Source organism: Salmo salar, chromosome 20 (assembly GCF_965601325.2).
Source record: "Salmo salar chromosome 20, fSalSal1, whole genome shotgun sequence".
Classification (NCBI taxonomy): Eukaryota; Metazoa; Chordata; class Actinopteri; order Salmoniformes; family Salmonidae; genus Salmo; species Salmo salar.
The window spans coordinates 94,532,484-94,554,983 of NC_138310.1; the positions used below are offsets into that span (position 1 = coordinate 94,532,484).

Sequence of the window (22,500 nt, forward strand, 5' to 3'; positions counted from 1 at the left end):
CCTAAAATGTACTTAAGTATCAAAAGTAAAAGTATAAATAATTTCATTTTTTAAAATAATTTTAGCAAACCAGACGGCACAATTGTTTTTTTTTTTTTGTATTATTGAGGAATAGCCAGGGGCACACTCCAACATTCAGACATGATTTACAAATGAAGCATTTTATGTTTAGTGAGTCTGCAAGATTAGAGGCAGTAGGGAAAACGTCAAAATGTAACGAGTACTTTTGGGTGTCAGGCTAAATCTATGGAGTAAAAATAACATAATTTTCTTTAGGAATGTGGTGAAGTAAAAGTTGGCAAAACATATAAATAGTAAAGTAAAGTACAGATACCCCCCAAAAGTATTTTTAAAGTATTAAAGTATTTTTACTTAAGTACTTTACACCACTAAAACACACTCCCACACACACACACACACACACACACACACACACACACACACACACACACACACACACACACACACACACACACACACACACACACACACACACACACACACACACGCGCACACACACACACACTAATGAAAAGTGGTGTTGGTTACCGTGCTTGGTCATGTAGGACTACAGTGAGACTGAGTTCAGTGGTCTATTTTGACAGCTGAAGCCCAGGAGAAAGGAGACAAAATGGCGGCTATGATGACTCACCTCTTACCTCCACCAAGTCAATACATTTCCTCACAAAATTAAACCCTGCCTCGTTTAGGTACGCTGTAACACAGGGAACACAAAGAGCAAGGTTGACTGGGTTCAATACACACAACACGAGGTCCCACGGGGCTCTGTTGAAAAGTAGTGCACTACATAGGGAATAAGGGGGGTGATTTTGGAGAAACCACTCAGAGTAGTGTGATTGCAGCTGTTCTCTCACACAGAGAGTGTGTACTAATGATGATCCACACTATTGAAATGAGTCTAACTGAGTTAATGGGTAGACGTGGATGGCTACAGACAACAACAACAACAAGGGTTAGCATTAGATAATTCATCTGTTATTACACATATTATTTACTGTTTGTACACTTAGGAGAGTCAGAACTATAGTACATTTCACATGTGTTGTGTAGTACATTTTACATGTGTTATGTAGTATCTTGTACATGTGTTGTTTAGTATATTGTACATGTGCCGTGTAGTATATTGTACATGTGCTGTGTAGTATATTAGACATGTGTTATGTAGTATCTTGTACATTTGTTGTGTAGTATATTGTACATGTGTAGTATATTGTACATGTGTTGTGTAGTATATTGTACATTTGTTGTGTAGTATATTGTACATGTGTTTGACATGTGTTTTGTAGTATATTGTACATGTATTGTGTAGTATATTGTACATGTGTTATGTAGTATCTTGTACATTTGTTGTGTAGTATATTGTACATGTGTAGTATATTGTACATGTGTTGTGTAGTATATTGTACATTTGTTGTGTAGTATATTGTACATGGGTTGTGTAGTATATTGTACATGTGTTGTGTAGTATATTGTACATTTGTTGTGTAGTATATTGTACATGTGTAGTATATTGTACATGTGTTGTGTAGTATATTGTACATTTGTTGTGTAGTATAAAATACTTACTCTCTTCTTTCTTGCTCAGAATGGCTGGAAGGTTGTAAATCTGGAGAAAATCAACAGAGTTAATTACACTAATTTGAAAACCATTTTACAGAGGACGCATCCTAAAGCAGAGTGTCACGCACTTCCTGGAGGGACATGTTTGTTTTGTTGTTAACCCTTTACACTGGTGGAAATTCTCCTGTGTGGATAGAGCTACACTGAAATCTTTCTTACAGAACAAGTATGGAAAGCATAAGCGTCACCATGGTAGCAATTAAAAGGGAATAGCATGGAGATTATGGGGAAATGATTAGACTAAAAGTGAGGACACAACAGTTCACCTGACACAAGACTGAATCCAAATATTACACTGTTGATTGCGTGTGCATTTTACATTTACTGTACTTTTCACCTCATTTGTTGAACTAAATCTAAAAAAAATACTCTGGATACATTCAGTAACATGATCAGAATATTCCTGGAGAATGTGTGGTAGGTGCAACATAAGACAAAACAAATGTCAAGGGTTTGAGAAAGAGGTCTAACTGGTGTCTCCAAGTTCCCACACACTTCTCCAAGTTCCCACACGCCTCTCCAAGTTCCCACACACCTCCCCAAGTTCCCACACACTTCTCCAAGTTCCCACACACCTCTCCAAGTTCCCACACACTTCTCCAAGTTCCCACACACCTCCCCAAGTTCCCACACACTTCTCCAAGTTCCCACACGCCTCTCCAAGTTCCCACACACTTCTCCAAATTCCCACACGACTCTCCAAGTGGCCACACGCCTCTCCAAGTTCCCACACACCTCTCTCCAAGTGGCCACACACCTCTCCAAGTTCCCACACGACTCTCCAAGTGGCCACACACCTCTCCAAGTGGCCACACACCTCTCCAAGTGGCCACACACTTCTCCAAGTGGCCACACGCCTCTCCAAGTGGCCACACACCTCTCCAAGTGGCCACACACCTCTCCAAGTGGCCACACGCCTCTCCAAGTTCCCACACACCTCTCCAAGTGGCCACACGCCTCTCCAAGTGGCCACACGCCTCTCCAAGTTCCCACACACCTCTCCAAGTGGCCACACGACTCTCCAAGTTCCCACACGCCTCTCCAAGTGGCCACACACCTCTCCAAGTGGCCACACACCTCTCCAAGTGGCCACACGCCTCTCCAAGTGGCCACACGCCTCTCCAAGTGGCCACACGCTTCTCCAAGTGGCCACACGCCTCTCCAAGTGGCCACACACCTCTCCAAGTGGCCACACACCTCTCCAAGTGGCCACACACCTCTCCAAGTGGCCACACACCTCTCCAAGTGGCCACACACCTCTCCAAGTTCCCACACACCTCTCCAAGTGGCCACACACCTCTCCAAGTTCCCACACACCCACCTCTCCAAGTTCCCACACATCTCTCCAAGTGTGCATAGTTCAAGTAATTTCAATGCACTTTTATGACTCAAAAAAGATTCTTCAACTATAAGGTGTTTTTGTTAGCTCTCCTAGCTGTGCCGATGAGGAACTAGATCAAGCACACTTGTTGTTGTTTTGTTTGGAACACAGCCCTGCATCCCCCACCATCACACAATTACTGTTGTTATTTACGCAATCCAAAAACTGTATTTTATCTATCACAATCTGGGTCAGCTGGTCATTTGGCTTGCTTGTGTGACATCAAAGCGGTACTTATTGTAATCGTCAATGTTTCATCTTTCAAAATACATTGAGTCTGAAAACTTAATTTGCCCAATAACCAGGAGGGATGGGGCATCTTACGGTCGAGCGAAGTGCTCCAGTTCAGAACGGCTGTTGGTCAAAACTCATACAGTATTCCATGCAGCCACTGTATTTCAATGTAGGTGTTTATCAGTGGCCAAATCTGCCATTTTCAACCCGTATACGGGTACGAGCGTAAAGGGCTACAACCTAGACAACCAGGTAATAACGGGAGTTCCTAACTAATCAATGACGTTAATTGATCAATCAAGTTTAAGGGAGGGGTGAAAACCCTCAGACATACAGCCCACCAGGAATTGAGTTTGACACACATGTCCAAAAGTTACAGTATAGTTATGTTTCATTCAGCCAGAAGGGGGCACCAAAGACAAACATATTTTCACTGTGTCCCTACCAGACACCAGAGCCAGCTAGATTGCACTAGAGTGGGAATATAAAAGGAAAGATGGAAAGGGAGAGAGAGAGAGAGAGAGAGAGAGAGGGGGGGGTGGGTGAAAATAAAATAGAGAGAGAGTGGAAGAGAGAGAAAGAGACAGAGGGGAGAGAGTAAGATGAAAAGAGAGAGGGAGAGATGAGAAGATAACAGAGGGAGAGAAGAGAAAAGAGAGGGAGAGGGGCGAAGAGAGAGGGAGAGATGAGAAGAGAGAGGGAGAGATGAGAAGAGAACAGAGGGAGAGGTGAGCAGAGAGAGGAAGAGATGAGAAGAGAGAGGGAGAGATGAGAAGAGAAGACAGAGGGTGAGGTGAGAAGAGAGAGGGAGAGATGAGAAGAGAGAGGGAGAGAGAAGAGAAGAGAGAGGGAGAGATGAGAAGAGAGAGGGAGAGAAGAGAACAGAGAGGGAGAGGTGAGAGGGGAGAGAAGAGAGAGGGAGAGAAGAGAACAGAGAGGGAGAGATGAGAAGAGAGAGGGGGAGAAGAGAACAGAGAGGGAGAGAAGAGGAGAGGGAGAGATGAGAAGAGAGAGGGAGAGATGAGAAGAGAGAGGGAGAGAGAAGAGAGAGGGAGAGATGAGAAGAGAGAGGGAGAGGAGAGAGGGAGAGATGAGAAGAGAGAGGGAGAGGAGAGAAGAGAGAGGGAGAGGAGAGAGGGAGAGAAGAGGAGAGGGAGAGATGAGATGAGAAGAGAGAGGGAGAGATGAGAAGAGAACAGAGAGGGAGAGATGAGAAGAGAGAGGGAGAGAAGAGAACAGAGAGGGAGAGATGAGAAGAGAGAGGGAGAGGTGAGAACAGAGAGGGAGAGATAAGAACAGAGAGGGAGAGATGAGAACAGAGAGGGAGAGATGAGAAGAGAGAGGGAGAGAAGAGAACAGAGGGAGAGAAGAGAACAGAGAGGGAGAGATGAGAACAGAGAGGGAGAGAAGAGAACAGAGAGGGAGAAGAGAACAGAGAGGGAGAGAAGAGAAGAGAGAACAGAGAGGGAGAGAAGAGAACAGAGAGGGAGAGAAGAGAAGAGAGAGGGAGAGAAGAGAACAGAGAGGGAGAGATGAGAACAGAGAGGGAGAGAAGACAACAGAGAGGGAGAGAGAGAAGAGAAGAGAGAGGGAGAGAAGAGAAGAGAGAGGGAGAGAAGAGAACAGAGAGGGAGAGATGAGAACAGAGAGGGAGAGATGAGAACAGAGAGGGAGAGAAGAGAACAGAGAGGGAGAGAAGAGAAGAGAGAGGGAGAGAAGAGAACAGAGAGGGAGAGAGAGAAGAGAAGAGAGAGGGAGAGAAGAGAACAGAGAGGGAGAGAAGAGAACAGAGAGGGAGAGAGAGAAGAGAAGAGAGAGGGAGAGAAGAGAACAGAGAGGGAGAGAGAGAAGAGAAGAGAGAGGGAGAGAAGAGAAGAGAGAGGGAGAGAAGAGAACAGAGAGGGAGAGATGAGAACAGAGAGGGAGAGATGAGAACAGAGAGGGAGAGAAGAGAACAGAGAGGGAGAGAAGAGAAGAGAGAGGGAGAGAAGAGAACAGAGAGGGAGAGAAGAGAACAGAGAGGGAGAGAAGAGAACAGAGAGGGAGAGATGAGAACAGAGAGGGAGAGAAGAGAACAGAGAGGGAGAGAAGAGAAGAGAGAGGGAGAGAAGAGAACAGAGAGGGAGAGATGAGAAGAGAGAGGGAGAGATGAGAACAGAGAGGGAGAGAAGAGAACAGAGAGGGAGAGATGAGAAGAGAGAGGGAGAGATGAGAAGAGAGAGGGAGAGATGAGAACAGAGAGGGAGAGAAGAGAACAGAGAGGGAGAGAAGAGAAGAGAGAGGGAGAGAAGAGAACAGAGAGGGAGAGAGAGAAGAGAAGAGAGAGGGAGAGAAGAGAACAGAGAGGGAGAGATGAGAAGAGAGAGGGAGAGATGAGAACAGAGAGGGAGAGAAGAGAACAGAGAGGGAGAGAAGAGAACAGAGAGGGAGAGATGAGAAGAGAGAGGGAGAGATGAGAAGAGAGAGGGAGAGAAGAGAAGAGAGAGGGAGAGATGAGATGAGACGAGAGAGGTTCCTCACCGGTTCCTTGCCATCCATAGCCTCCAGCCACAGCCTTCTGTTGGACTCAGACAGAGCCTGGAGAGTCACGATGCCATGCCTGAAACAGGTTCACACACCACACAGGACACTTCAGTCACATCACATCTCAATGCCCAGGGTCCATAAATAATTCTACATCCCAAATTGCACCCTATTCCCTATATAGGGCACTACTTTTGACCAGGACCCATGTTTAAACAACAAACACCTCTATCAAACGAATTCAATGATATGACTACTGTGCTTAAAGATAGTAGTCTTCACACAGTACCGTGTCCCCTTCTCTAAATCATGTCAGTGATTACATTCCCACTCCAAATTAACACAGTGCTTGATTTGATTTGTCCTCCTTGCATGCATTCCCTGTAAAGTATCTCCAGGTGGGGCTAATCTCTGAATACAGACCAATCTTGGATCATTATGACGGTAAATGAAACCACTGAGAGTAGAGTCTGCCTTCATGAAATAATATGCAGTTTGTGTGCATAATGCCTCACTGGGCCTTGCCAATGTTTTGTGCATAATGTTTCTGGAATGAACATACTAATAATAGGCCTACGGTATGGTTGCATGTAATACCACTAATGTAATAGTACTAATGCAATAGTACTAATGCAATACCACTACTGTAATACCACTAATGTAATAGTACTAATGTAATAGTACTAATGCAATAGTACTAATGTAATACCACTAATGTAATAGTACTAATGCAATAGTACTAATGTAATACCACTACTGTAATACCACTAATGTAATAGTACTAATGCAATAGTACTAATGCAATAGTACTAATGTAATAGCACTACTGCAATACCACTAATGTAATACCACTAATGTAATAGTACTAATGCAATAGTACTAATGTAATACCACTAATGTAATAGTACTAATGCAATAGTACTAATGCAATAGTACTAATGCAATACCACTAATGTAATACCACTACTGTAATACCACTAATGCAATAGTACTAATGCAATAGTACTAATGCAATAGTACTAATGTAATACCACTACTGTAATACCACTAATGTAATGGTACTAATGCAGCAGTACTAATGCAATACCACTACTGTAATACCACTAATGCAATAGCACTAATGTAATAGTACTAATGTAATACTACTAATGTAATAGTACTAATGTAATAGTACTAATGTAATAGTACTAATGCAATAGTACTAATGTAATACCGTACTAATGTAATAGTACTAATGTAATAGTACTAATGCAATAGTACTAATGTAATACCACTACTGCAATACCACTAATGTAATAGTATTAATGTAATAGTACTAATGCAATAGTACTAATGTAATACCACTAATGTAATAGTATTAATGTAATAGTACTAATGCAATAGTACTAATGTAATAGTACTAATACAATAGTACTAATGTAATAGTACTAATGTAATAGTATTAATGTAATAGTACTAATGTAGCAGTATTAATGCAATAGTACTAATGTAATACCACTAATGTAATAGTATTAATGTAATAGTACTAATGCAATAGTACTAATGTAATAGTACCAATGTAATAGTATTAATGTAATGTATGAATGTAATAGTATTAATGTAATAGTATTAATTGTATAGTATCAATGTAATAGTACCAATCTAATATTACTAATGTAATAGTATCCATTTAATGTAATAGTACTAATGTAATAGTACTAATGCAATAGTACCAATGTAATAGTATTAATGGAATGTATGAATGTAATAGTATTAATGTAATAGTATTAATTTTATAGTATCAATGTAATAGTACTAATGTAATAGTATTAATGTAATAGTATTACTTTTATAGTATCAATGTAATAGTACTAATGTAATAGTATTAATGTAATAGTATTACTTTTATAGTATCAATGTAATAGTACTAATGTAATAGTATTAATTTTATAGTACCAATGTAATAGTACCTAATGTAATAGTACTAATGTAATATTATCCATGTAATATTATCCATGTAATATTGCCCATGTAATAGTATTAAGATAATAGTATTAATATAATAGTATCCATGTAATATTATCCATGTAATAGTATTAATATAAGTATCCATGTAATAGTATTAATATAATAGTATCCATGTAATAGTAAATAAATGTACTCATACATTGATGCATTCCCAACATTACCGCCCAGCGGCTAGTGGTAAGAGTTAGCAGTAGCTGAAAGCCATGTAGCTAGACACCTCTGCCGTGTTGGAATAGGTTGGCCTGACCGCTGCGAGTGGCTCAGAACACCCAGACAGGAAGTGTAATGTAATGAGGATGAATGGATGAGCTGGAGATGAACATACGGTAGCCATTTTAAGACAGCCTCAGTCGCAAGCCTCATGCCACACTCTGGTGTGAGGGCTCCTGGGTAAACGTTCCCCTTAGGTACAGATCTAGGATCAGCTTCCCCTGCCTCCAATTACTAACGATTAGTGGGGGAAAATAAAATAAAGCTGACCGAAGATCAGAGGTAACTCCACCGTATCCCAGGGTGAGGCTTGAGGATAAGGATGTCCTGAAATGTACACCGTACAGAAAGATGACTGGGGTCGTGGCTCCACGTTGCCCTTGTGGTTAGAACAAGCACCTTGTGGCATATCTGATCTATGAGGTGATAAATTAGTTAGCTACCCAGCCAGTTAAACAGGAGTTATTGTCCATGCTCACCTCAGCAGCGCTCAGATTGGAGGTGAAGAGAGCTGCTCTGACCAGACATGGCTTCAAATACACTTTTGAAATAATTTAAAATACTTTTTTTTTTTACGTTGCCTGTATTAATTAAAACCAATGGATGTACGTATATTAAATTCCCCCCCCAGACTGTATACCTGCCCATCAGGCGTCCTAGAACAAACGTTGAAATGATTTGAAAGATTTGAAATAGAATTTGAATCCAGGTCTGGTGGTTAGCTACTGCTACACTCTCCCTCTCCGTTCTGAAACACACCGACCCAGCCGAGCGAAGGCCTGAATGTGCTGATGTCATCGTCTCATGAATTAAACCACTTGATCAATGGCTTTCCTTCTACAGGGACCGGTTTGATCTGCATCTGAATGTCTGTCTGTCTCTTCCTGCCCTTCTTACTGTTCTAGTCAAAACATTTAAGTCATATTAATCAACAATGATCCCCCCCATGCATTAACGGGCTCTGAAATCTGACAATTGTACAATTGGAATCAAGCTGATAAAATACATCCTTTACTTAAAGTTAGAATGATATTATTATTATTATTATTATTATTATTATCGATAAATGATTATAGTAATTGTAGATGAGAAGAAATTATTCAAGTGGAATATTATTTTTCTGTCACGCTTTCCTTTCCCATCAAAATTGATTGTGATTGATGAAGTCTGATTCGGTGATTGTGATTGGTGAAGTCTGATTCGGTGATTGTGATTGGTGAAGTCTGATTCGGGTGATTGTGATTGGTGAAGTCTGATTCGGTGATTGTGATTGGTGAAGTCTGATTCGGTGATTGTGATTGGTGAAGTCTGATTCGGTGATTGTGATTGGTGAAGTCTGATTCGGGTGATTGTGATTGGTGAAGTCTGATTCGGTGATTGTGATTGGTGAAGTCTGATTCGGGTGATTGTGATTGGTGAAGTCTGATTCGGTGATTGTGATTGGTGAAGTCTGATTCGGTGATTGTGATTGATGAAGTCTGATTCGGTGATTGTGATTGGTGAAGTCTGGGGTGATTGTGATTGGTGAAGTCTGGGGTGATTGTGATTGGTGAAGTCTGATTCGGTGATTGTGATTGGTGAAGTCTGATTCGGTGATTGTGATTGGTGAAGTCTGATTCGGGTGATTGTGATTGGTGAAGTCTGATTCGGGTGATTGTGATTGGTGAAGTCTGATTCGGGTGATTGTGATTGGTGAAGTCTGATTCGGTGATTGTGATTGGTGAAGTCTGATTCGGTGATTGTGATTGGTGAAGTCTGATTCGGTGATTGTGATTGATGAAGTCTGATTCGGTGATTGTGATTGGTGAAGTCTGGGGTGATTGTGATTGGTGAAGTCTGGGGTGATTGTGATTGGTGAAGTCTGATTCGGTGATTGTGATTGGTGAAGTCTGATTCGGTGATTGTGATTGGTGAAGTCTGATTCGGGTGATTGTGATTGGTGAAGTCTGATTCGGGTGATTGTGATTGGTGAAGTCTGATTCGGGTGATTGTGATTGGTGAAGTCTGATTCGGTGATTGTGATTGGTGAAGTCTGATTCGGTGATTGTGATTGGTGAAGTCTGATTCGGTGATTGTGATTGGTGAAGTCTGATTCGGTGATTGTGATTGGTGAAATCTGATTCGGGTGATTGTGATTGGTGAAGTCTGGGGTGATTATGATTGGTGAAGTCTGATTCGGTGATTGTGATTGGTGAAGTCTGATTCGGGTGGAATGGAAAGATAAAAAAAAAAAAAAGCTATGTATTTTATTCAAAGTTAATTTGAAGTTGTAAAGTTTGATAGATTCAGTGAGTGAATGAATGGGCACGATTATCAGCCTTGAACACAAGCAGCATCATGCTCACTGCTACAGCAACATGCTCACTGCTACAGCAACATGCTCACTGCTCTGAGAGAGAGGGGACAGTATAGTAACATCACTGGTCACATACCGGACTTTACAGAACTTTAACTGAAGCGGTCGGAAAAGAGTTCCTTGACAGATGTCAGTTCTACATCGACACGAAGAAACACAGAGAGAGAAGAAGAAATGGGTACAAATAATAGAAAACTGAAAGAAGAGAATTGTACGTATAAAGACTGCTTACTAGATGGCACATTTAGTCAAACACAAGGCTTCAGTGAAAGGACACGCACAAGAACATGCAGGACACAAACAGACAGAGCTGAAAACATCTAAACACAATCTACACACTAATAATAACAATAGCTAAAAATGTCCAATCAAGTTTAAACAGGAAGCTTAAACAGCTAATGGAAAAGGAACGTCCACTTGTTTCCGCACATATTTTCAAATCCCACAAAGTTGCAATCAGTCCCAAGTGGCTGCAGTGGAACCAGCACTAGTCTGATGATAACAATCACTACAATGACAACTGGGTTTGTTACTGTCATAATCATTGACTACCGTTGCCATGCCGCGGGCATACCATTTGACTAGATGCACAGACAGGGCAGGGACGTGCAGGCTAAATAGGAAAGCCATTTAAATAATAATACGATTATTCATAGAAATACTGATGTGAAAAAATGATGACATCACCTCTCCACCACTTCGATGTCGAAGCAGAAACGCTTGTCGATGGAGTCGGTCTTCCTTCGGATACAGGACTTCAGCTTGAACATCTCAGATGGACTCACCACCAGACCATTCTAGGACAAAACACAGGGACTCGTGATTAGACTGGTGTAGAACACAACAGAGGGACTCGTGATTAGACTGGTGTAGAACACAACACAGGGACTCGTGATTAGACTGGTGTAGAACACAACAGAGGGACTCGTGATTAGACTGGTGTAGAACACAACACAGGGACTCGTGATTAGACTGGTGTAGAACACAACAGAGGGACTCGTGATTAGACTGGTGTAGAACACAACACAGGGACTCGTGATTAGACTGGTGTAGAACACAGAGAGACTCGTGATTAGACTGGTGTAGAACACAACAGAGGGACTCGTGATTAGACTGGTGTAGAACACAACAGAGGGACTCGTGATTAGACTGGTGTAGAACACAACAGAGGGACTCGTGATTAGACTGGTGTAGAACACAACAGAGGGACTCGTGATTAGACTGGTGTAGAACACAGAGAGACTCGTGATTAGACTGGTGTAGAACACAACAGAGGGACTCGTGATTAGACTGGTGTAGAACACAACAGAGGGACTCGTGATTAGACTGGTGTAGAACACAGAGAGACTCGTGATTAGACTGGTGTAGAACACAGAGAGACTCGTGATTAGACGGATGTAGAACACAACAGAGGGACTCGTGATTAGACTGGTGTAGAACACAACAGAGGGACTCGTGATTAGACTGGTGTAGAACACAACAGAGGGACTCGTGATTAGACTGGTGTAGAACACAACAGAGGGACTCGTGATTAGACTGGTGTAGAACACAGAGAGACTCATGATTAGACTGGTGTAGAACACAACAGAGGGACTCGTGATTAGACTGGTGTAGAACACAGAGAGACTCGTGATTAGACTGGTGTAGAACACAGAGAGACTCGTGATTAGACTGGTGTAGAACACAGAGAGACTCATGATTAGACTGGTGTAGAACACAACAGAGAGACTCGTGATTAGACTGGTGTAGAACACAACAGAGGGACTCGTGATTAGACTGGTGTAGAACACAGAGAGACTCGTGATTAGACTGGTGTAGAACACAACAGAGGGACTCGTGATTAGACTGGTGTAGAACACAACAGAGGGACTCGTGATTAGACTGGTGTAGAACACAACAGAGAGACTCGTGATTAGACTGGTGTAGAACACAACCAGAGGGGACTCGTGATTAGACTGGTGTAGAACACAACAGAGGTATGGAAGGATTTAAAGGGGGAACCTTATGCGTTCAAAATGGAATTCCTACTGAGGAAATCATTTATGGGGCCCTTTTCTTGAGAAGAGCAGGTAAAATACATGGATTTAATAAAGGTTTCACTAGTCACTTTAAATAATGCCACTTTATATAATGTTTTCATACTCTACATTACTCATCTCATATGTATATACTGTACTCTATACCATCTACTGCATCTTGCCTATGCTGCACGGCCATCACTCATCCATATATTTATATGTACATATACTTGTTAGATATTACTGCACTGTCGGAACTAGAAGCACAAGCATTGCGCTACACTCGCATTAACATCTGCTAACCATGTGCATGTGACCAATAACATTTGATTTGATTTGACAAAACTCTGAGATCAGGTCTAGTTTATAGTCTAGAACTAGGGCCCAGAGTATTTCCTGGTCAGCTCTAGTTTATAGTCTAGAACTAGGGCCCAGAGTATTTCCTGGTCAGCTCTAGTTTATTGCCTAGAACTAGGGCCCAGAGTATTTCCTGGTCAGCTCTAGTTTATAGTCTAGAACTAGGGCCCAGAGTATTTCCTGGTCAGCTCTCGTTTATAGTCTAGAACTAGGGCCCAGAGTATTTCCTGGTCAGCTCTAGTTTATACCCTAGAACTAGGGCCCAGAGTATTTCCTGGTCAGCTCTAGTTTATACCCTAGAACTAGGGTCCAGAGTATTTCCTGGTCACTTGTTGCACCCTCGACAACTACTATGATTATTATTATTTGACCCTGCTGATCATCTATGAACATTTGAACATCTTGGCCTAATGTTCTGTTATAATCTCCACCCGGCACAGCCAGAAGAGGACTGGCCACCCCTCATAGCCTGGTTCCTCTCTAGGTTTCTTCCTAGGTTTTTGGCCTTTCTAGGGAGTTTTTCCTAGCCACCGTGCTTCTACACCTGCATTACTTGCTGTTTGGGGGGTTTTAGGCTGGGTTTCTGTACAGCACTTTGTGATATCAGCTGACGTAAGAAGGGCGATATAAATACATTTGATTTGAAATTTGATTTAATAATATAATGTTTATCACCGTGTACTACTGTATACGCTACCTGTTTGCCAGCTGATTTGGTTTCAAAGTTGATCATGGCGAAGGTTTTGCTGCTCTTCTCATATGTACAGTAATGTCGCGTCCACGTGCATCCCAGCGGCCCTGAAACAGAGAGAAGGAACAACACAGCCATGATTGGTCATGAAAGAACAACAAATACATTTAAGAAGGCACCTATTCCCTATAAGATGCACTACTTTTGACCAGGGCCTGTAGGACTCTGTAGTGCACTATATAGGGAATAGGCTGCAATTTGGGACGGAAACAACAAAAGCCTAAGCTAAGCCATGATTGCTTCCTGAAACCACAATGTTCTGGAAAGACTTCTGAAATGAAATTCCTAATTAAGAAAGATAAAACAACATGTTGTTGTTGATTATCATCTGAGATAAAGTTTCCAGTATTCAGGGTATTTACTCCTGTTCAAGTTTGAGAGCACATCAAAGCTGGATGAGGAAATATAATGAGATAGAGTTACATTCTCAGAGTTATGTTCTCAGAGTTACAGTTATAATCTCAGAGTTATGATCCCAGAGTTACAGTTATAATCTCAGAGTCAGAGTTACATTCTCAGAGTCAGAGTTATGATCCCAGAGTTACAGTTATAATCTCAGAGTCAGAGTTATGATCCCAGAGTTACAGTTATAATCTCAGAGTCAGAGTTATGATCCCAGAGTTACAGTTATGTTCTCAGAGTCAGAGTTATGATCCTAGATTTATAGTTATAATCTCAGAGTCAGAGTTATGATCCTAGATTTATAGTTATAATCTCAGAGTCAGAGTTATGTTCTCAGAGTCAGAGTTATGATCCCAGAGTTACAGTTATAATCTCAGAGTCAGAGTTATAATCTCAGAGTCAGAGTTACATTCTCAGAGTCAGAGTTATGATCCTAGATTTATAGTTATAATCTCAGAGTCAGAGTTATGATCCCAGATTTATAGTTATAATCTCAGAGTCAGAGTTATGATCCCAGATTTATAGTTATAATCTCAGAGTCAGAGTTATGTTCTCAGAGTCAGAGTTATGATCCTAGATTTATAGTTACAATCTCAGAGTCAGAGTTACATTCTCAGAGTCAAGAGTTACATTCTCAGAGTCAAGAGTTACATTCTCAGAGTCAGAGTTATGTTCTCAGAGTCAAGAGTTTTAGGAGTCTGGGATCAGGAGCTAGAGGTTGGACTCACGTTTCTCCTGAACGTAGAGGAAACCCTCCATGGTCCACTGCCCTGGAGGTTTGTAGTCCTGATCAGCTGATCTGATTCTCTTCATCAGTTTCTCGACTTCCTGCTTCGTACTCACAAAGTTGTTCCTCGTCTGTACGTACGCACGCACACACACACACACACACACACACACACACACACACACACACACACACACACACACACACACACACACACACACACACACACACACACACACACACACACACACACACACACACACACAGATCAAAAAGATAAAGATCGGCGCAAAACCAGCTTCCATGTATCAAAAAGAGAGAGCACGCATCACAGCAGGCAACAGATGCGATCATTAAAGCTGTTGTTTAGGTATCAAACACAGTAACACCAACACACCATACATTATAAAAGCATTTTTCTGGTGACCCAGTGGGACATACTGAGGAACAATATACATTATTAAAAGATATCAAAAGATGTTGATAGACATAAAACGATACTCCATGGGGGGGGGGGATGAAGAAAAGCCCGGATGAAGATATTTTTCACCGAGCAAGTCAACGTGACACACTGTTGTGTGCTTCCAAAATGGCACCCTATTCCCTAAAGAGCCGCATTGGTCTCTGTTCAAAAGTAGAGCACTATATGTGGAATAGGGTGCCTTTTCACATTTGCTCACAGCCTCAGTCTTACGAGAGAACAAGATCCAGTCTGCTGTGGTTTTAACCTGAACATCAACCAGTCTGCTGCATTTGTATGTTTTATTTATTATGGATCTCCATTAGTTCCTGCCAAGGCAGCAGCTACTCTTCCTGGGGTTTATTATGGATCTCCATTAGTTCCTGCCAAGTCAGCAGATACTCTTCCTGGGGTTTATTATGGATCCCCATTAGTTCCTGCCAAGACAGCAGCTACTCTTCCTGGGGTTTATTATGGATCCACTGTTAGTTCCTGTCAAGGCAGCAGCTACTCTTCCTGAGGTTTATTATGGATCCACTGTTAGTTCCTGTCAAGGCAGCAGCTACTCTTCCTGAGGTTTATTATGGATCCACTGTTAGTTCCTGCCAAGGCAGCAGATACTCTTCCTGAGGTTTATTATGGATCCACTGTTAGTTCCTGTCAAGGCAGCAGCTACTCTTCCTGGGGGTTTATTATGGATCCCCATTAGTTCCTGTCAAGGCAGCAGCTACTCTTCCTGGGGTTTATTATGGATCCCCATTAGCTCCTGCCAAGGCAGCAGCTACTCTTCCTGGGGTTTATTATGGATCCCCATTAGTTCCTGCAAAGGCAGCAGCTACTCTTCCAGGGGTTTATTATGGATCCCCATTTAGTTCCTGCCAAGGCAGCAGCTACTCTTTCTGGGGTTTATTATGGATCCCCTGTTATTTCCTGCCAAGGCAGCAGCTACTCTTCCTGGGGTTTATTATGGATCCACTGTTAGTTCCTGCCAAGGCAGCAGCTACTCTTCCTGAGGTTTATTATGGATCCCCATTAGTTCCTGCCAAGGCAGCAGCTACTCTTCCTGGGGTTTATTATGGATCCCCATTTAGTTCCTGCCAAGGCAGCAGCTACTCTTCCTGGGGTTTATTATGGATCCCCATTAGTTCCTGCCAAGGCAGCAGCTACTCTTCCTGGGGTTTATTATGGATCCCAATTAGTTTCTGCCAAGGCAGCAGCTACTCTTCCTGGGGTTTATTATGGATCCCCATTAGTTCCTGCCAAGGCAGCAGCTACTCTTCCTGGGGTTTATTATGGATCCCCTTTAGTACCTGTCAAGGCAGAAGCTACTCTTCCTGGGGTTTATTATGGATCCCCATTAGTTCCTGTCAAGGCAGCAGCTACTCTTCCTGGGGTTTATTATGGATCCCCATTAGTTCCTGCCAAGGCAGCAGCTACTCTTCCTGGGGTTTATTATGGATCCCCATTAGTTCCTGCCAAGACAGCAGCTACTCTTCCTGGGGTTTATTATGGATCCACTGTTAGTTCCTGCCAAGGCAGCAGCTACTCTTCCTGAGGTTTATTATGGATCCACTGTTAGTTCCTGTCAAGGCGGCAGCTACTCTTCCTGTGGGTTTATTATGGATCCCCATTAGTTCCTGTCAAGGCAGCAGCTACTCTTCCTGGGGTTTATTATGGATCCCCATTAGTTCCTGCCAAGGCAGCAGCTACTCTTCCTGGGGTTTATTATGGATCCCCATTAGTTCCTGCCAAGGCAGCAGCTACTCTTCCTGGGGTTTATTATGGATCCCCATTTAGTTCCTGCCAAGGCAGCAGCTACTCTTTCTGGGGTTTATTATGGATCCCCTGTTAGTTCCTGCCAAGGCAGCAGCTACTCTTCCTGGGGTTTATTATGGATCCACTGTTAGTTCCTGCCAAGGCAGCAGCTACTCTTCCTGGGGTTTATTATGGATCCCCATTAGTTCCTGCCAAGGCAGCAGCTACTCTTCCTGGGGTTTATTATGGATCCCCATTTAGTTCCTGCCAAGGCAGCAGCTACTCTTCCTGGGGTTTATTATGGATCCCCATTAGTTCCTGCCAAGGCAGCAGCTACTCTTCCTGGGGTTTATTATGGATCCCCATTTAGTTCCTGCCAAGGCAGCAGCTACTCTTCCTGGGGTTTATTATGGATCCCCATTAGTTCCTGCCAAGGCAGCAGCTACTCTTCCTGGGGTTTATTATGGATCCCCATTAGTTCCTGCCAAGGCAGCAGCTACTCTTCCTGGGGTTTATTATGGATACCCATTAGTTCCTGCCAAGGCAGCAGCTACTCTTCCTGGGGTTTATTATGGATCCACTGTTAGTTCCTGCCAAGGCAGCAGCTACTCTTCCTGAGGTTTATTATGGATCCACTGTTAGTTCCTGTCAAGGCAGCAGCTACTCTTCCTGAGGTTTATTATGGATCCACTGTTAGTTCCTGCCAAGGCAGCAGCTACTCTTCCTGGGGTTTATTATGGATCCACTGTTAGTTCCTGTCAAGGCAGCAGCTACTCTTCCTGTGGGTTTATTATGGATCCCCATTAGTTCCTGTCAAGGCAGCAGCTACTCTTCCTGGGGTTTATTATGGATCCCCATTAGTTCCTGCCAAGGCAGCAGCTACTCTTCCTGGGGTTTATTATGGATCCCCATTAGTTCCTGCCAAAGCAGCAGCTACTCTTCCTGGGGTTTATTATGGATCCCCATTAGTTCCTGCCAAGGCAGCAGCTACTCTTCCTGGGGTTTATTATGGATACCCATTAGTTCCTGCCGAGGCAGCAGCTACTCTTCCTGGGGTTTATTATGGATCCACTGTTAGTTCCTGCCAAGGCAGCAGCTACTCTTCCTGAGGTTTATTATGGATCCACTGTTAGTTCCTGTCAAGGCAGCAGCTACTCTTCCTGAGGTTTATTATGGATCCACTGTTAGTTCCTGCCAAGGCAGCAGCTACTCTTCCTGGGGTTTATTATGGATCCACTGTTAGTTCCTGTCAAGGCAGCAGCGACTCTTCCTGTGGGTTTATTATGGATCCCCATTAGTTCCTGCCAAGGCAGCAGCTACTCTTCCTGGGGTTTATTATGGATCCCCATTAGTTCCTGCCAAGGCAGCAGCTACTCTTCCTGGGGTTTATTATGGATCCCCATTAGTTCCTGCCAAGGCAGCAGCTACTCTTCCTGGGGTTTATTATGGATCCACTGTTAGTTCCTGCCAAGGCAGCAGCTACTCTTCCTGAGGTTTATTATGGATCCACTGTTAGTTCCTGTCAAGGCAGCAGCTACTCTTCCTGAGGTTTATTATGGATCCACTGTTAGTTCCTGCCAAGGCAGCAGCTACTCTTCCTGGGGTTTATTATGGATCCACTGTTAGTTCCTGTCAAGGCAGCAGCTACTCTTCCTGTGGGTTTATTATGGATCCCCATTAGTTCCTGTCAAGGCAGCAGCTACTCTTCCTGGGGTTTATTATGGATCCCCATTAGTTCCTGCCAAGGCAGCAGCTACTCTTCCTGGGGTTTATTATGGATCCCCATTAGTTCCTGCCAAAGCAGCAGCTACTCTTCCTGGGGTTTATTATGGATCCCCATTAGTTCCTGCCAAGGCAGCAGCTACTCTTCCTGGGGTTTATTATGGATACCCATTAGTTCCTGCCGAGGCAGCAGCTACTCTTCCTGGGGTTTATTATGGATCCACTGTTAGTTCCTGCCAAGGCAGCAGCTACTCTTCCTGAGGTTTATTATGGATCCACTGTTAGTTCCTGTCAAGGCAGCAGCTACTCTTCCTGAGGTTTATTATGGATCCACTGTTAGTTCCTGCCAAGGCAGCAGCTACTCTTCCTGGGGTTTATTATGGATCCACTGTTAGTTCCTGTCAAGGCAGCAGCGACTCTTCCTGTGGGTTTATTATGGATCCCCATTAGTTCCTGTCAAGGCAGTAGCTACTCTTCCTGGGGTTTATTATGGATCCCCATTAGTTCCTGCCAAGGCAGCAGCTACTCTTCCTGGGGTTTATTATGGATCCCCATTAGTTCCTGCCAAGGCAGCAGCTACTCTTCCTGGGGTTTATTATGGATCCCCATTTAGTTCCTGCCAAGGCAGCAGCTACTCTTTCTGGGGTTTATTATGGATCCCCTGTTAGTTCCTGCCAAGGCAGCAGCTTCTCTTCCTGGGGTTTATTATGGATCCACTGTTAGTTCCTGCCAAGGCAGCAGCTACTCTTCCTGGGGTTTATTATGGATCCCCGTTAGTTCCTGCCAAGGTAGCAGCTACTCTTCCTGGGGTTTATTATGGATCCCCATTTAGTTCCTGCCAAGGCAGCAGCTACTCTTCCTGGGGTTTATTATGGCTCCCCATTAGTTCCTGCCAAGGCAGCAGCTACTCTTCCTGGGGTTTATTATGGATCCCCATTAGTTCCTGCCAAGGCAGCAGCTACTCTTCCTGGGGTTTATTATGGATCCCCATTAGTTCCTGCCAAGGCAGCAGCTACTCTTCCTGGGGTTTATTATGGATACCCATTAGTTCCTGCCGAGGCAGCAGCTACTCTTCCTGGGGTTTATTATGGATCCCCATTAGTTCCTGCCAAGGCAGCAGCTACTCTTCCTGGGGTTTATTATGGATACCCATTAGTTCCTGCCGAGGCAGCAGCTACTCTTCCTGGGGTTTATTATGGATCCACTGTTAGTTCCTGCCAAGGCAGCAGCTACTCTTCCTGAGGTTTATTATGGATCCACTGTTAGTTCCTGTCAAGGCAGCAGCTACTCTTCCTGAGGTTTATTATGGATCCACTGTTAGTTCCTGCCAAGGCAGCAGCTACTCTTCCTGGGGTTTATTATGGATCCACTGTTAGTTCCTGTCAAGGCAGCAGCGACTCTTCCTGTGGGTTTATTATGGATCCCCATTAGTTCCTGCCAAGGCAGCAGCTACTCTTCCTGGGGTTTATTATGGATCCCCATTAGTTCCTGCCAAGGCAGCAGCTACTCTTCCTGGGGTTTATTATGGATCCCCATTAGTTCCTGCTAAGGCAGCAGCTACTCTTCCTGGGGTTTATTATGGATCCACTGTTAGTTCCTGCCAAGGCAGCAGCTACTCTTCCTGAGGTTTATTATGGATCCACTGTTAGTTCCTGTCAAGGCAGCAGCTACTCTTCCTGAGGTTTATTATGGATCCACTGTTAGTTCCTGCCAAGGCAGCAGCTACTCTTCCTGGGGTTTATTATGGATCCACTGTTAGTTCCTGTCAAGGCAGCAGCTACTCTTCCTGTGGGTTTATTATGGATCCCCATTAGTTCCTGTCAAGGCAGCAGCTACTCTTCCTGGGGTTTATTATGGATCCCCATTAGTTCCTGCCAAGGCAGCAGCTACTCTTCCTGGGGTTTATTATGGATCCCCATTAGTTCCTGCCAAAGCAGCAGCTACTCTTCCTGGGGTTTATTATGGATCCCCATTAGTTCCTGCCAAGGCAGCAGCTACTCTTCCTGGGGTTTATTATGGATACCCATTAGTTCCTGCCGAGGCAGCAGCTACTCTTCCTGGGGTTTATTATGGATCCACTGTCAGTTCCTGCCAAGGCAGCAGCTACTCTTCCTGAGGTTTATTATGGATCCACTGTTAGTTCCTGTCAAGGCAGCAGCTACTCTTCCTGAGGGTTATTATGGATCCACTGTTAGTTCCTGCCAAGGCAGCAGCTACTCTTCCTGGGGTTTATTATGGATCCACTGTTAGTTCCTGTCAAGGCAGCAGCGACTCTTCCTGTGGGTTTATTATGGATCCCCATTAGTTCCTGTCAAGGCAGTAGCTACTCTTCCTGGGGTTTATTATGGATCCCCATTAGTTCCTGCCAAGGCAGCAGCTACTCTTCCTGGGGTTTATTATGGATCCACTGTTAGTTCCTGTCAAGGCAGCAGCTACTCTTCCTGTGGGTTTATTATGGATCCCCATTAGTTCCTGTCAAGGCAGCAGCTACTCTTCCTGGGGTTTATTATGGATCCCCATTAGTTCCTGCCAAGGCAGCAGCTACTCTTCCTGGGGTTTATTATGGATCCCCATTAGTTCCTGCCAAAGCAGCAGCTACTCTTCCTGGGGTTTATTATGGATCCCCATTAGTTCCTGCCAAGGCAGCAGCTACTCTTCCTGGGGTTTATTATGGATACCCATTAGTTCCTGCCGAGGCAGCAGCTACTCTTCCTGGGGTTTATTATGGATCCACTGTTAGTTCCTGCCAAGGCAGCAGCTACTCTTCCTGAGGTTTATTATGGATCCACTGTTAGTTCCTGTCAAGGCAGCAGCTACTCTTCCTGAGGTTTATTATGGATCCACTGTTAGTTCCTGCCAAGGCAGCAGCTACTCTTCCTGGGGTTTATTATGGATCCACTGTTAGTTCCTGTCAAGGCAGCAGCGACTCTTCCTGTGGGTTTATTATGGATCCCCATTAGTTCCTGTCAAGGCAGTAGCTACTCTTCCTGGGGTTTATTATGGATCCCCATTAGTTCCTGCCAAGGCAGCAGCTACTCTTCCTGGGGTTTATTATGGATCCCCATTAGTTCCTGCCAAGGCAGCAGCTACTCTTCCTGGGGTTTATTATGGATCCCCATTTAGTTCCTGCCAAGGCAGCAGCTACTCTTTCTGGGGTTTATTATGGATCCCCTGTTAGTTCCTGCCAAGGCAGCAGCTTCTCTTCCTGGGGTTTATTATGGATCCACTGTTAGTTCCTGCCAAGGCAGCAGCTACTCTTCCTGGGGTTTATTATGGATCCCCGTTAGTTCCTGCCAAGGTAGCAGCTACTCTTCCTGGGGTTTATTATGGATCCCCATTTAGTTCCTGCCAAGGCAGCAGCTACTCTTCCTGGGGTTTATTATGGCTCCCCATTAGTTCCTGCCAAGGCAGCAGCTACTCTTCCTGGGGTTTATTATGGATCCCCATTAGTTCCTGCCAAGGCAGCAGCTACTCTTCCTGGGGTTTATTATGGATCCCCATTAGTTCCTGCCAAGGCAGCAGCTACTCTTCCTGGGGTTTATTATGGATACCCATTAGTTCCTGCCGAGGCAGCAGCTACTCTTCCTGGGGTTTATTATGGATCCCCATTAGTTCCTGCCAAGGCAGCAGCTACTCTTCCTGGGGTTTATTATGGATACCCATTAGTTCCTGCCGAGGCAGCAGCTACTCTTCCTGGGGTTTATTATGGATCCACTGTTAGTTCCTGCCAAGGCAGCAGCTACTCTTCCTGAGGTTTATTATGGATCCACTGTTAGTTCCTGTCAAGGCAGCAGCTACTCTTCCTGAGGTTTATTATGGATCCACTGTTAGTTCCTGCCAAGGCAGCAGCTACTCTTCCTGGGGTTTATTATGGATCCACTGTTAGTTCCTGTCAAGGCAGCAGCGACTCTTCCTGTGGGTTTATTATGGATCCCCATTAGTTCCTGCCAAGGCAG

The 22,500-nt window shown here is 43.8% G+C and overlaps 1 protein-coding gene across 2 annotated transcripts in view; it reads right to left on the reverse strand.

The window, feature by feature from the left end:
* The window catches only part of arhgap42b (Rho GTPase activating protein 42b), a 235,189-nt gene that overhangs the window by 43,728 nt on the left and 168,961 nt on the right, over positions 1 to 22,500 (reverse strand). Inside the window, exons 8-14 of one of the 2 annotated variants that reach the window (XM_045704171.2) lie at positions 14,609 to 14,738; positions 13,425 to 13,525; positions 11,040 to 11,149; positions 10,429 to 10,488; positions 5,777 to 5,855; positions 1,588 to 1,627; positions 653 to 715 (exon numbers count right to left, since the gene is read on the reverse strand). In XM_045704171.2, coding sequence (XP_045560127.2) covers positions 653 to 715; positions 1,588 to 1,627; positions 5,777 to 5,855; positions 10,429 to 10,488; positions 11,040 to 11,149; positions 13,425 to 13,525; positions 14,609 to 14,738 — 583 coding nt within the window. The remainder of the gene's footprint in view (positions 1 to 652; positions 716 to 1,587; positions 1,628 to 5,776; positions 5,856 to 10,428; positions 10,489 to 11,039; positions 11,150 to 13,424; positions 13,526 to 14,608; positions 14,739 to 22,500) is intronic. The other variant, XM_045704173.2, reaches the window with a different exon arrangement.